Genomic DNA, 16265 nt, shown 5'->3' on the forward strand with positions numbered 1-16265 from the left:
TTCTAGGCTTCAGAAAATCATAAAGCTACTGATTGCAAATACTAGTTATATACCATTTTACAAATTTTGTGTTGCTGGTGACCTTTTTTGAAAATTAAGAATAAAAACCTGTTTTCATAACTTTTAAGCAAAAGTTTATTAATTAATGACACAAGAAATTAATTATTTTACAAAAAGTTAAAAATGCATAACCCTAATATACATATAAATATATATATAAATATATGTTTGTATTTATATATATATATATATATATATATATATATATATATATATATATATATATATATATATATATATTATATATATATATATATATATATATATATATATATATATATATATATATATATATATATATAGAAAGAGAGAGAGAGAGAGAGAGAGAGAGAGAGAGAGAGAGAGATTGTGAATAATAGTGTCAAATGTTGTTAAACCAAGTTCAAAAAACATAATTGAACACTATTTTGACACTTTTAACCAAAAAACCATTTTACACATTTTGTATAAGCAATTTTGAGTCTCTTTAACACAGTGGTGTTAGACCTTTGCCACAGAGTTTTGGCAGTAACGCAATGCAAGTTTAAATCAAGCACGAATATGTTTCATTACTTCATAAATGTAACCAGCTTGTGGCTTGCCATTTATAAACCACTCACAAAAACCCTGCCTGGCAGCATCATGTTTATCTGCAACTAGGTCAGACCAGCAATGCTGTATTCATTTTTGCTAAGCTGCCTTTGTGGAATATAATTAAACATAGCCTCATGAATACACAAGTTAATAACTTTAAAATTAGTGTCAATATCCAATTTATGTTCTGCTATGGGGCAGTTATTAGTACAACACAGCAAGGGTAACTGTACAGAGTTCAACAAATGATTTAGATATTTCAAGTAGTTTTGGGGATCAGACTGGGAGCACTTGGCGTAATCACTTAATAAAGATTGCATATTACTATTAGTAGTGGGAATACTGGATATAGTAATATCAATAGTGAAACAGAAATGTAGAGGTCGATAATCAGACAACATAACAGCATATAAAAACGACATGTTAGATATAGTTAATACCTGGTGTATTGAGAAGTTGTAACATGGTCAATCAAGGATGTTGCATTGTGAAAACAACTAATATAGGCAACACTGTAGGGGTTCAAAAAGTGTTAATCAGCACAATGGTGAGCTAATGACTTGATTGATATTGGAAATTAAAAACTCCAACCAAAACATAGCCATTAGCACACAAGTTTAAAATCAAATACAATTTCAAAGTACTCATCAGTATGTTCTGTGTGGACATCAATGGGCATATAAATGGATGCTATTATAAATGTGTTTTACATAGCAACCAACAACTCGGCAGTTATCTATTTTAATAGGCTTAATAAAAGCTAGCAGACTACATCTGCACAATATAACAGATACCACCATATGGCCGACCAAATAAAAATGAGCCATTTACCTTAACAACTGAGTTTCAAAAAAATAAAAAATCTGAATTAATATGTGATAGAAAGTTAAGTTCATCTGGCTTATCTGGCATCATATGGTTCTTCTAATAACATAATATCATAGTGTAAACACAAGTTCTGGATAGCATCAACTGAATTTTTTAACAGATCTTTGGTTGGAGGTTACAATATTTATGCTTGATGCATTGCTTATGGATGAGTTTTTATTTTTCTCCATTTTTGCTTTTAAAAAATTTATAAGTGACATAGTGAAATATATTTATATATAACATAAATATATATAAAAGTATATATACATATATATATATATATACATATATACATATATATATACATATATATATATATATACATATATATATATACATATATATATATATGTATATATCTTTAGTGTTGACATCGTGTATAAGAGTATATGTTATATTAGTAAGAAATGATCAAATAATACAAATTCTCTTAATACAATTAATAGTTTGTTATTGGAAATTTTCTCTGGATTATGGTTACCAGCATCATCAGCTCGTAAAAAATTTATACAAAAATTTTTTTTGTAACATTAGAAACAGTTTAAAACTAACTGATGTCAGCAGTTGAATGGCTTCTTTCTTGCTTACGTAAAAATGTAAAAAACAGAGTCCAAAATTTAGCTTTCACAAACTGCCCGTTATCTAAATTAATTCCGCCATGTAAAGGTAAACATTGAAACCTCTGTATTTCAAGAGCTTTATGCACTTTTCGATCATATTTTTTTGTTTGAACTTAAATTGTTTTTACATTTTCCCACTTTATTTCTTGTTGGCAAAACTTATTATGGGTGGCTATTGCAGACTGATAATGTTTTCCCTTGTTTAAACTTTTTAGATGTTGCTAAGTCCGAGTCCTAATTTGAAATTTAGTTTAACCTACATATCTCTTTGAGCATTTGCATTCAATTAAATAAGTTCCGGTTTGACTATTATGTGGTAGTTTAGTTTTGTATTTTGACATTAGTAATGCTCTTAAATTTGGATTTGATTTGAAGACTACTCTATAGCCAGCTTTCCGAAACATTTTGCTTAGTTTTGGGAATAGTGATGGTATCCACGGTAACGATACAGTAATGAGGTTAAGAGAGTCTGATTGAGTTTTGTTAATTTTTTGGTTGCAAATCATTTTTAGTTGCAAAGCCGCAATTAGAAACTTAAGAAAAAATAATTTTTAAAAATTTAGCATATATTTATTCATTTAAACAAATGTCGAGAAAATAAAGAAATTTGTTTATATCAAACATTTTTTTAAATGTAATATTAAATTTAATTATTTAATATAAAAAAAATTGAAAAAAATTCCATAATAGCATTTCTAGATTTATTTAACATTTATTTAACTTGTTTTGCGGTAATTAATATTATTGCAAAAATAAAAAAAAATTATGACATCAATGGGGCGGTACGGGGGTACTCCCCATTGATGTCATAAAATGGATGCGGGGGTACTCAACAGATACTCATATATATATATATATATATATATATATATATATATATATATATATATATAAATATATTTATATATATATGTATCTATATATATATATATATATGTATATATATATATATATATATATATCTATATATATATTAGGGATATGACTTTTTTGCAACCTACTAGGCCTGTATCGTAATTCAATGAACTTTTATGTAAAAAGAACGAATAGATGTTTCATTTTGACATATTTTGAAAAAAGGTCACCCCAAAACCAAAAAATCGAATTTTCAATAGGTACACTTTTGTACAGTAAATGAATATTAAAGGCTGAAGATGTTGTAAGAGTCATACTCCTGTTGTTATTTTATTTATTTATGCAACATGTACTGTGATATAACAAAAAACATTATGTGATATATAATTATACAAGTATTACAAAATTAACAGTATCAAAGCGTCTAGTACAACAATATACATAACTGTCTGTGTCTATAGGCCTACTGTGTTTAGTACATGGGTCACATGATGCTCACGTCTCATAAAGAGTCTAGCGCTTATTACTTAGAATGAATCGAAGTTGCAGTTTGTCTTTCTTTCTGCAGGAAGCATACAGGTCTTGCATCACCTTGATTGCACGTTCAGCTATCTGATTACTTCGTGGTATGTCGATGACGGATGGCTCTTTCTTCCAGTGATTTTTGAATGACTGCAATGTCTTTTTGTAAGGCTTCAATACATCAGATAAATTCTTGAAGTCATTGTCATTGTACTTTTGACTACTAAACCAATGTTCTGCCCACTCATATGAAATGAACCTGCAAACCTTCTCCAAATTCTTTCTCGCTTCAGGCATAAGAATGAACGCCAGAATGGCGAGAATGGCTCTTGAGTTCCATCTGGCATTGCTCATATTAGGAATGTTCTGAAAGTGAATCAGAGGGAAGTTTCTTTGTTCTTCATAGAACCTAAACACTCTTGTTAAATGGTACAAAAACTTCATATCGTCTCTCCACCCTGATTTATCAAGAACTTCTACAGTTCCATTCACAAACTTATCCTTTAGTTCATCATACTTATTCAACAGTTCAGACACAAATGGGTATTCAATGTTTGGAGATTTGGTATCACCCCCAAGTTCTTCGTCCATCACCAGACGGAGAATCCTGTCTAGTACGTGATGCTGACAACCGATAAATTGTGGTATTGTGACACCCTTTAATTTAAACATACGTTGCAACTTCACAACAACTCCATTTCTCTTCCCAGTATTGACGTTTGTTGTATCAGTAATGATCATCTTAATTGAATTCCACAAATTGTATTCATCAATAAGTTTGGCAATTTTTTCAGCAACAGTTTCAGCTTTGCCATCTTTTAAACGCAGTGCATCAAGTTTCACGTCAGTTCTTTCATTCTGAAGTACAACTACCTGATATTCCTTATCATCTATTCGTTTGCCGTCAAAGTGTAAGGACCACTGTTCCATTTTAAGTTGTTGTATCATTTCTTTTTTTAATTTACCTGCCTCTTTGAATATGGACTTGTAAATTGCTGATTGACTTGGAGTTGGAATATCAATACCTTGTTGTGATAATACATTGCATATTTTAGCAGCTTTCTTTGTGGAAACTCCACTTGATGTAACCATACTTACAGCAAATTTACTTTTGTAGTGCTTTCTAGTTTTTTTCTGAGTGTCCTCATCATCGTCTTTATCACCGTCGTCGTCTTCATCATCTTCACTCTTACTTTTGCAGTTTTCAGATTCAGTACCACTGTCTGTGGTAGACAGGACTTGTGATGTGGAAGGTATTGCTGTTCCAGACTAGACTTTCCTTCCCTTGGAAGGGTGAATGGTTTCTTTACTTGCCACTTGTCCTGTTGAGTACCCCACCTGTCCTTTACTTTCTTTTTGTAGGTGGTATAGACGTTTATCTTCCGAGGATAACCACTGGCCATTCACTTTCGTGATGTCAAATAATGCATTGAGAACATCATATTTTCCACGCTTGACACATTCATCATAGACCTTCAGCACCTTCATAAGCTTTGCTCTTATCACTTGATCAGACACACGTGGAAAATTCAGTTTATTGTCCCACAATTTTGTAATTTCCTTAGAAATTTGGTCTATTCGTTCTTTTCTTCCTTTAACATATGCTCCGAGAAACTGGTATCTTCCTACGATCTGCAATTGAAGTGGTATTCTGGATTTTTCATCGAGTGAATGTTCTTCTACAGCCACGCTTCCTCTTCTTCTGTGTGACTCTTGAAATCTCACCAAATTTTTAGTCCAAGTCTTCTTGTTCTTTGTTACTGTGGTATGACTTTTCTTGTGAGACATCATATAATATTGTTACGACTTTACGGATAGCTGAGCGTAAATATCCGTTTAATAAAGTCGTTTAATTAATAAAATACTTTAACTGTATAGTAATCCAATTATAGTTCGATAATCCAGTCAATGTTGATAACAGTTCGATAATCCAGTCCGTATCCTAACGATAATGCTACAACTACTTATACTTCGTACACTTACAGCGTCTTTAGTTCGCTACAGTAGTTCCTTATTAGCTCAGTTACACGCAGAGTACTTCATAGAACTATTCACATTATCAACACTGAGCTCTGACAGCAGCTCGCTTATATAATTATTTAGAGCTTCCAGAATGTTCTACTAAGTTCTATAATCTTCTACAGTCTGTTACAGTCGTCTATATCACCGTGGTAACACAATGACGTCATCACATAACAATTCCAAGTATTTGCCGGCACACGGCCGTTTCGTTGCCATGGTAACGTGTGGCGTTATATTTATAAATTCATAACAAAATAATGAAATAAATAGAATTAAGCTGAGAATTAAGCTTAAGATTAAAACATCGGTCAAAAATGAATGTATAAAAATGGTAAATCAAATTTTTATTTTGGGGGTGACCTTTTTTTGTTGCAGAAAGCTATTTGGGCCTTTTTTCATGATTTTAGGTAAAAGTTCATCGATTTATGATACAGGAAACATTTTATTTGAAAAAAAATTAAAAAGTCATATCCCTAATATATATATATATACATATATATACATATATATACATATATATACATATATATACATATATATATACATATATATACATATATATATAATAATCTAATAAAATGTTAATATATGTATATATAATATATTAAATTATATATACATATTATAACAGATTAACTGCTTTATGACATCTAGCAAGACAAAATTAAGTACAGACTATGTTAAAACACATTAATTTAATTGAGTAAACTAATTAAATTTATCATTTTTTTAAAAACCACAAAACGCAAATTAAAAGACTAGAATGTTTTTATTATTTTTTTCTTTGAAAAAAATATGTATACATTTATTGACATTTATCTTATAGCCTGCTGCTACAAGGGAGTGCTGCTACATCAACTATCTTATAGGCTGTGCTGCTATAAGGAAATGACACAACATTAACTGAAGGTTTGGTTTGGGCAGGCAGTCTATCAATTATTAAAAAATAACCTTTTAAAGTTTTCAAACTTTATCTGGTCTATAAATAACAGCACTCCTTGCATGTTCTACCTATTTATCAGTCATTGTAGCATCACTCCTTGCATGTATGTAAACAGTAAAAAAATAAAAAATAAAAACATTCAGAATGTGTTTATTTTAATTTAAAAATTAAAAACATTCCAGTCTATTAAGTTGCATTTTTGTGGTTTTTCAAAAACAATAAAATTTAATGGTTTTTACATAAAGTGTACTTGATTTTATCACTTTCAAATACAGAGTCATTAAACGGTAAATTTAGATGTCAAACTATAGAGTATATATATATATATATATATATATATATATATATATATATATATATATATATATATATGAAGCATTTTTTTTTGATGTTTGAGATGCTAACTTCCAGACATATAGCAAACTCCAAAAATTTATATGTTTTATACTTATGTCAAATAAGGATGCTTTGCTGAAAATGGTGGCCATTGGAGCCTAAAAACATAAAAAGTCCTAAAATTTTGCGACAGCTACCCCAAATGCGAGAGCAACAACTTGAAAAAATTTGTTTTTATTATTCTCAACAAAATTTATATTTATCGATAAATTTTAAATTTCATAAAATAATCACTTGGCATTCAAAATTTATAGCTTTATAAAATTTGTAACCCTCTTAAATTGTGGGAGTTCATACTATATATGGTCATAATTTTTAAACACTAAAAGATTATTGAAAGAATTTAAAATTTACAGATGAATATAAATTTAGTTAATATTAGTTAAAAAAAAAATTTTTTATGTTGCTCTCACATTTAGGGCAGGTGTCACAATACTATTAGGGCTTTTTTGTTCCCAAGCTCCAATCATCACAATATTTTGCAAAGCATACTCATTTGACATGAGTATAAACATAATTTTTTTGATTTTGCTTCATTACTGGAAGTTATGAAGCAAAATGCTTCATTTACCCTCTTATATATATACTGGTATGTGAAAATATCTACAATACATTCAGCATTAAGAAACTCACATGAACGTGAGAGTTCGTGTATATCAGCTTCTTCATTATTTGGTATTCTTGTATCTGTCACTTCTTGAAATACAGGAAGATCTTCTTCTTCTGGATCTTGTCGGGGTAATTTGTGTGAAAATGATCGCTGCAATGTTTTATTTTGTACATTGTTAATAATCACCATCACATCTATAATTTAATCTATTATTTTAATATATTATCATAATAATATATTATTTTAATATATTACTATAATTTAATTTATTAATCTTTTACAAAGTTATTAAATTAAATTTATTTGAGATTTTTTATATTTATTTATTTGAGTAATTAACTATTAGCTATAACTATAAATTTCGTTTAATTTTAATAAAAGAAAAACATCTTTACTAAAAAATCATAAAAGAATCCTAACGATTCCTGTGCCCCCCTTCCCCCTCTTCAAAAAAAAAAAAAGTAAAATTATGAACTACAAAAACACAAGCAGGCAAAATAAAAAAATTGTATAACTGTTGAAACATTTTTTTTTTTGAATACCTATAAAAAAATATGAAATAAAAAATACACACCAGGTTTCTCTGGAGATGATTTATGCACAACTTGTGGATCTCTTACATTTGAATCTGTTACAGATGCAGGTTGAATAAAAGTGACTGGCATTAATGCAGACTCTCTTATAACTGATGATGCTTTAGATTCAAGTTCATTCTTTACAGTTATATTATTGATTTTAAAAGCAATTTCTGGAATAAATTTTTTATAAAACTTTTTTACAACCTAATAGCAGTTTTAAAAAATGATTGTTTTAAAAATAATTGTTAAATATTTATACATATTTATAAAATTAAAAGAATATATGAAACAACAAATGTTATGTTTTTAAAGTTTTATATATGCATATATATATATATATATATATATATATATATATATATATATATATATATATATATATATATATATATATATATATATATATATATATATATATATATATATATATATATATTAAAACTTTAAAAACATAACATTTGTTGTTTCATATATTCTTTTATTTTTATAAATATGTATAAATATATATATATATATATATATATATATATATATATATATATATATATATATATATATTATATATATATATATATATATATATATATGTATATATATATATATATATATATATATATATATATTAAAAAATTGTAAATACACACCAGGTTTTTTTAAAGATTTATGAACATCTTGTGGAATACTAGCAATGCCTTCTGTAGAAGGTTGAATGAAAGCCACTGGTGTTACAGTAGATTCTCTTAAAACTGACTTATCTTTAGACTCAAGTTCACTTTTTACAATTGTATTATTGATTTCATTAAGTGTCTTTTCTGCCAATGCTAATGGTGATTCATGTTGAAATGTACTCTCATCATTTGATTCAATATTTTCATGATTTTCTTCACCTATATCTTCAAAGTGTGCCACAGTTTTTAAGTCTTCATTTTTTTTCTTTTTCATCGGAAGCTTCATTTCAGTCTTAACTTTAACAAAGTCAGTTTTTAATTTATTAAAAAAATCTACAGAATCTTCTTTATCATCATTTAAAGATTGTACTTTGCTTACTTTTTTATTAATCTTGTATTGTATCTCTGCATCACTTCCCTTTTCAAACTTTGGCTCAGAATCCAAACTTTCCAAGTTTAATTCATTATGGAGCAATCTTTTTGGTGGTTCTAACTTTTCAAGTTTTTTTGACAAACTAATCTTATTGTAATCAGCTTGGATCTTTTCTGAGGATTGACTAGGCATTTTTTCTGATTGACTAGATAACTTATCTGACTGACCAGACATTTTTTCTAATTGCTCGGAAATTTTAACATTCATTTTGATAGACTTTGCCTGATCAACTTTGGCAGTGTTATTTAGGTTTGTGAGTTGCACAGACTTTTCATGATGAACAGTGTTAAGATTACTGCTTGTTTTTAGCTGAGATGAAGCTGCTGAATTGGTTAAAACTTTGATTGAATCATTATTAAGTGACAAAGTACTATTAATGGTTCCTACAGGTAAGGTTGCTGCATGAAGTGATGGCTGGGATTTTATTAAATCTGTTGATAATTTTTCCGTTTTTAAAACTGTTTTTAGAAAATTTTCTTTTAAATTTGGAGATATAGCTGGTTCTACTTTCAACAAAGCTTTGCTTGTGTTTTCCTTTAAACTTTTTTCATTTTGTGTTATATGATTGATACTTAAAGTCAGTGGAGTATTTGAATCTTTAGGGGGGTTAGGGGGGTTATTTAAATGACTTACAGAACTTTCTTTAATATCTTGTTTAGATGATGTTTTTTCATGAGTGCTAGTAGCAGTGTTTGAATTATCTAGCTTACCACTTTTCAAATTCACAATTTCTGTATTAGAAACCTTGGAATTAATATCAGCATTCCAGGATAGTTGTTCAGGTGCATGTGGGTTAACAAGAGTACCTTCCTCTCTATGTTGGTTTTTTTTTCCACTTTTAAACTCAGAAAATTTAAGATGAGACGGCTTCATTTTATCTAAATCCACACTTTTAGCAATTAATTTCCCTGAAGCGTCGTACTCGCTAACCTCTGAGTCCACCAAATTTTTAACTTTTTTACCAAAAACTCGAGACGATGCATCTACATCTTTGTTTTCATTGTCTTCACTTTCTTTATCTTCACTATCTTCAAATTTTTTGTTGTTTTTTTCTTGGTTTTCATCCTTGTCTTTTTGCTCGGAACTTTCATCATTGTCATCATCTTCATCATCGTATTTCTTCTTTCTTCGTTTTCTCTTTTTTTTAGGCTCTCGCCATGTGGATGAAGATGCCTCAAAACTTGGACTTCCACCGTTAGTATCTGGACTTAGAAATCTTTCCATGAAGGCAGCACCACGATTTCTATCTTTAATTTTTTGTTCATTAGCTTGTGATTGAATTCTTTCATAATGGCGTTGCATTTTTTCAACATACCTGTCATGTTCAACATCTGATTCATCTTTTTCCTGATCTTCTCTTTCACTTTCCATTTCATGAGCTCTTTCTTTTAATGGACTTTGATGGTGAATGTTGATATTATTTGGATGAGCAAGATCAGTTTCATCTCCATTAATTAGAGAACTATGTGAAAGATTACTAAATGGTATCCCTTTGTGTCTATGTCGTTTTGGAGAACTTAAGTCCAAGACATTCTCATTGTGACTAGGCTTTTTTAAATCATCATCTTCTAAATCCAAGTCATCTTCTGCTTTTGATCTTACAGTAAAGAGTTTATTAGGAACTTTTACAGGATTTCTTTTTGATGCAGAGCTATGAATTACCAAAGGATACTCTGCAGATTTAGAAGATTTTTGAACTTCTAAATTAACTTCTTGATTATTTACATTTTCATGAGATAATTTTCCATAGTCAGAAGCAAATGAAGTATCTTGGTGCATTTCTGTAGGCAAATGATCTATTTGCTTTTCTTGATGTATTCCTTCTTCACTTCTTGTCTGCAACCGTTGTCGATCTTCCTCAGTTATGTCTTTCATTTTGTTAAATATAGCTTCATGACTTAAAAATTTATCCTTTTCATCTAACTCAAACTTATTTATTGAAGGCAGTTCACTGTTAGAAACTGAAACAAAAAAATTAAAGTTTAAAAAATAACTGTGAAAGTAAAAAACCGTTAAAAAACTAAAGTTTTAAAACATTTATTTGTGACTATAGTGTAGTTATGTATGTAGCAGCTGCGGGCATAATAACAGAAAAATAAAAAATAAAAACCAAAAAAAAAGAAAAAGTCAAAAAAATTACAAAACTATTAACTTTATAAACAATAAAAGCAAAAAAAAAACAAAGAAAAAAATGGATTGAAAAAAACAACTATCAAAAATAAAAATAAACAGTTAGTAAAAGGTTTTAGTTAATGCTGAATTATGCTATTCTCCATGCTGTTTATATAATTAGTTAAAAAATAGTTTTTAAGGAAAAAACCTTTATGTTCACCTGAAACATGATCAGAATCTTTAATACACTTATTAATGCAAATTTTTCGACTATCAAACTGTGGAACATTTTCAGTAAAGCCATCTTTTGTTGCCTGGGGTGAATATCTTGCAACTATATAAGTACATAAAAGATCACCTTTTTTTTTAGTTGCCCTTCCCATCCCTAAATAGTTAGTATTTTTCCATACAAGTTGTGCAAACTGTGTTATTTCTGAAGAAAAGTGTGAGGGATCTTTTTCATCTTTACAAGCTTTATTATACCTGTATAATGACCAATAAAAAAAACCTAATAATAATAGGAAGTAGTAGACAATGTAGATAAGGTAATATGATAGTCAAATTAAGAATTTAAAACAAGAAATGGCTATACAAAATCATTAGTTTTATACAAAAATTGTAACCTACCAATATATAACAGCTTCTTTAGCTGACAAAATCGACCCATCATCTGAACATCGAACTGCAATGTTTTCTCCTTGCCCAGGACGATCACGGGGGTCAGAATAAGAAAGTTTTGGTGCATTTGCCAACACCTCTGAATAATTTTGTGCCTCATTGTTTAGTATAGTATTTAACTCAAGTGGAGGTGTTTGATGAACTCTACGAAAAGTCTGATGTTGATGCAAACCATTTGAACGAAAAGAATTCAAATCTATAATTTATATTTAAACCAACATTTTTATTTACAAAATTGTTTATCTTATACAGTTGTAATAAACAGAATAATCAATGAATAAAAGTTATTTTCTGACCTTCATCTTTGCATAATGGATCCATTGAATTAGTACAATTTGCTACTTCTGATAATTGGACTGGATCACAATTAATTTCTTTTTGGGGTTTTAATAAAGCATCTTGCATACCATGCTTAAATTGTTTTGAGGGTTTTATATATTCTTCTTCTTGTAGTTTCATGCCCAATTGAGAACTTAAATGAGGTGCAAGAATTTTTTCTAATAATCCATTATTCAAAGAATTATGAATGTTATTGCTATTTTCATTGTATAAAGAAGCTGACAAGGATGAAGCATGAAAAGGCGAAAAATGTTGACTGATGGGTTTTGTCAAACTTGTTCCTTTTGGAGCATTTCCAACAATTTTTCCTTTAAATTAAAATTTAAATAAAATACACAACAACAAAAAATAACAAATAAAATTGAAAAAAAATAATAATAATAAAAACAAATTTAAAAATCATAAAAGTAATTATACATACCCACTAGCATCTCTTCAGAATCTTGAAGCCCCTGCATATCTTTGTACTCTGATGGAATCGGGTCATCATAAAGCAGTCTGTTGGCACCATTAAGTTCCATTGTGTCTAGAAGTCGAATAAATATGATTTGAAAAATATAATAAGATATGACATGAATTTAACTAATTATATATATCTAGTAATAATTAGTAATATCTAATAGTAAAAACAGATTAAAACATTTTGAAACAAAAAATTGCTTACTAATTAGATCTGTATCTTGATTAGCTGAATATTGTGAGTTGTAACTCGGAAAAGTAGATTTTGCAGAGTTTAAAAAGCGATAAGAAGCTTGAGATGGTTTTAATAGTTGATCATCAAAAAAAAGAGCTGATGGCATCCTGTGATCAGATAAAAATTCTGAGGTAGGTTTTTGGTACAGACTAACCAGTGTTTGTGCCGGAAACACTAACATATCTCTCTTTAAACCTCCAATATCAATCCAATTTTCATTACTTACAGGACTAAATATTTGATTTTTTGGAATTTGTTGTGAAAAAGTTTTAACAGTTTTCATTGATATTGAATGTTTTTTTGCATGATTTCTAAATGTGCGTTTATGAAACAACACATTTTTAACATCTTGATTTTTAGAACCAGATGATCTTCCAATAAAATGATCCTTTTTATTCAAATGCCATTTATTGGAGTGAGCATCTCCAAGATAAAAAACTAAAAATAATATTAACCATTGCAAATTCCTTAAAATTGTAAAACAAAACAAAAAGTTATTAAAAAAAAATTTTTTACGCTTTTACATAAGCTAAAAAATAAATAATAGCTCAAAGTGACTTGTTTTGTAGATTTTAATTTTTAACTAGGTTACCACTGGTAACATTTGATTTATAAGCAATAGTTAACAAAAATTATAACTTTACTTTAGTAAGTAGACGTAACTAAACAAATAGTGGCGTGTTTAATGTTTGAATGCTGATATTCAAGAAACCCAAGAAGTGCAGCTATAAGTAGATTATTCAAAATTATGTCAAGATGAAAAGCTTTTTGGAAATTAAATTAAATAGAACAAAGAAGATTTTGAGGAAACATGCTACAGAAATTTAATTGCAATTCATTTGAGAAAGTTGTGCAAAATAAAAAGTTGACCAAAAAAAGCCAATCTGTGCCTTTGTGTAGAGGAAGGATTTACAAAGACAATCAGATGCTACTCTCCTTGATCAATCAAATAGTAAAAACTATTGTAAAAGTGTGCCACAAAAGTAGCACAATTTAGTTGGCCAACTGTAATTTTTATCATTGGGCCAAAAGCGCTGTAGGCTACAACGCTTTGTTGGCCTATGTACTGCTAGCTATAACTTATAGCTGGTGGGTTAGGGTGGGTTAGGGCTACCCCAAGCATTGCTTTGGCAGAAGATCCAGTATTAATCAGTTTGGCTGATCATTACTGAATCATTGTCACAATGATTCAAAATGATTATCATGTGATAATCTCATAGCACATATTTAACTACAAAGGACAGCCATGGATTGAGCCGCTGTAATTTAGGCTGTAAATGGTTATGGTTCAATTGCATAGGAAAATAAGTCCTCAATTTTAATCAACGTCCATATTCAACTGGGTTGGCGTTATTTTGGACCACTGCAGTGGTCCAAAGCAGCAGTGCACTACTGAACTGAGCATTTCATACTCTTCATCCTTTACAGAGTTTATCTCATACCAAACAAAAAAGTAAAGTGGAAAATGTTGTCAGTGAGTAGTTTAACTTGTTAGTCAAATAAATTACAACTTTTTTTTTTTATCAAAATAATTACTAGTATTTTTGTTCTAGCTAACAGTATTTTGGTTGTTTTTTTTTATATATAAACCAAAATGCTATTAGCTAGAACAAATCTTGAAAGCATATATACATATATATATATATATATATATATATATATATATATATATATATATATATATATATATATATATATATATATATATATATATATATATATATATATATATATATATATATATATATATATATATATAGCGTATAAACACACAATAGCAGGTTATTTTTGGAAGCTCTCTGGCTTTTGCACAAGCCAAGAGAGATATTTTAAAAAAAAGAATATAAAAAATTAAGAGTTGTGTATGAAAATTATTTATGGTACATGAAAAGATGTGAAACTAAAACTGTTTTTCAGGTGTTGAAATTATCTTAAAGGTATTTATTATTTTGATAAGTAACAATGTTAATATTCATCAAAAAACTATCGACTTTAAGAAGATTTTGACACGAGATTAAGAGGATTTTGACAGCTTTTGTTTCACATCTTTTCATTTAACTATCAAGTATTTATATTTTCATGAATTTTTAAGAACTTATATCATAGACTGATATATGTTCAAGTCTATTTATATATAGTACACTTTTTATTTTTATTTTTTATAAAAATCAAACGAATAGACTAGTACTAGAAAGTTTCTTGTTTTAGGAGTTCTTTTTTTTTGCCGAACAATGATATAATGGACTGGAATACTGCATCTCCAAACCAAAACCCTCAGCCGATGTGTGTTACTTCACTGCGCCTAAATCAGTCCTTGTACGTATACTCTACTGCGCCCATCCCTAAATAGGTCAATATATGTACACTCACTTCCTTAATCCCTGAATAATATATTGTCGGCAATTTACTAAAGTCGTCAAAATCGTTGCGAGTGGGATATGTCTAGACACAACCTTTTTTCATTTAAAGTGTCTCGGATAGAATATCCGGCCGGATATCCGAACCGGATATTAAAATAATTTAATTGGTTACACCGGGTATTTCATGCAAATAATTAAAAAGAAAAGACTTGTTTTTACTATTGCTATTGTCTTAAAGATACATAGTGTGGACTAGCGATATTTCGTCTGACTTTTTTTTTCCGTGAATTTTGGGAAGTCAAACTTCCCGAGGCTTACCGCATTACTTCGCGCATTAAAGTCAGACGAAATATCGTCTAAGTGTGGACTTGATTTGGGCCGAATAAGAGATTATGCGAGTGATGCGGTCGCGTCGAGCCCTGCGCCATATAGGGCCCTGCGAAGACCTTTAGAATGCTATTAGAAAATAAAACAAGACAAACAAGTTGTTTTTAATTTAATTTTTGAGCCTATTTAATTTAGAATACTTTGATGTTAAAAATATTTGAAAGTTTCTTTAACGAATTCTTCAACAATTCGTTGACTTCACGCAAGAACTTAGAGTATTTATAGATATGATGTAGTATTTTCTATTCACGAGTTCAACAAACGAGTAAGTTTTTTTAAAAAAAAGTACATTACAACAATATAAAAGCATCATGTTAATAAAAGCTTTATTGATCTTTTCGTTCGAAAAATTGAAAGAATTGAATCAGAATATATGGTCTTCAAAACATATGGTCTTCAAAATATATGGTCTTCATTAATTTGCTGTTCAAATGCTTATTTTACAAATTTAGGATTCGCAATCGCGGATCCCAGAATCCCAGGATCGTTTCTAATTTTATAACCCCGAATTCCCGGGATTATTTTTAAAAAATCCCAGGATTTTT

At 29.0% G+C, this 16265-nt stretch overlaps 1 protein-coding gene across 3 annotated transcripts in view; it reads right to left on the reverse strand.

The window, feature by feature from the left end:
- Positions 1 to 16265, reverse strand: part of LOC136072146 (uncharacterized) — a 64151-nt gene that overhangs the window by 42208 nt on the left and 5678 nt on the right. For 2 of the 3 annotated variants that reach the window (XM_065820739.1, XM_065820741.1), the window contains exons 3-10: positions 12944 to 13411; positions 12701 to 12805; positions 12237 to 12587; positions 11890 to 12136; positions 11483 to 11745; positions 8694 to 11111; positions 8046 to 8219; positions 7495 to 7665 (exon numbers count right to left, since the gene is read on the reverse strand). In XM_065820739.1, coding sequence (XP_065676811.1) covers positions 7495 to 7665; positions 8046 to 8219; positions 8694 to 11111; positions 11483 to 11745; positions 11890 to 12136; positions 12237 to 12587; positions 12701 to 12805; positions 12944 to 13411 — 4197 coding nt within the window. Of the gene's footprint in view, positions 1 to 7494; positions 7666 to 8045; positions 8220 to 8693; positions 11112 to 11482; positions 11746 to 11889; positions 12137 to 12236; positions 12588 to 12700; positions 12806 to 12943; positions 13412 to 15161; positions 15418 to 16265 lie in introns of those variants that run through there. The other variant, XM_065820742.1, reaches the window with a different exon arrangement.

The sequence above is a fragment of the Hydra vulgaris genome, chromosome 15, assembly GCF_038396675.1.
Source record: "Hydra vulgaris chromosome 15, alternate assembly HydraT2T_AEP".
Classification (NCBI taxonomy): Eukaryota; Metazoa; Cnidaria; class Hydrozoa; order Anthoathecata; family Hydridae; genus Hydra; species Hydra vulgaris.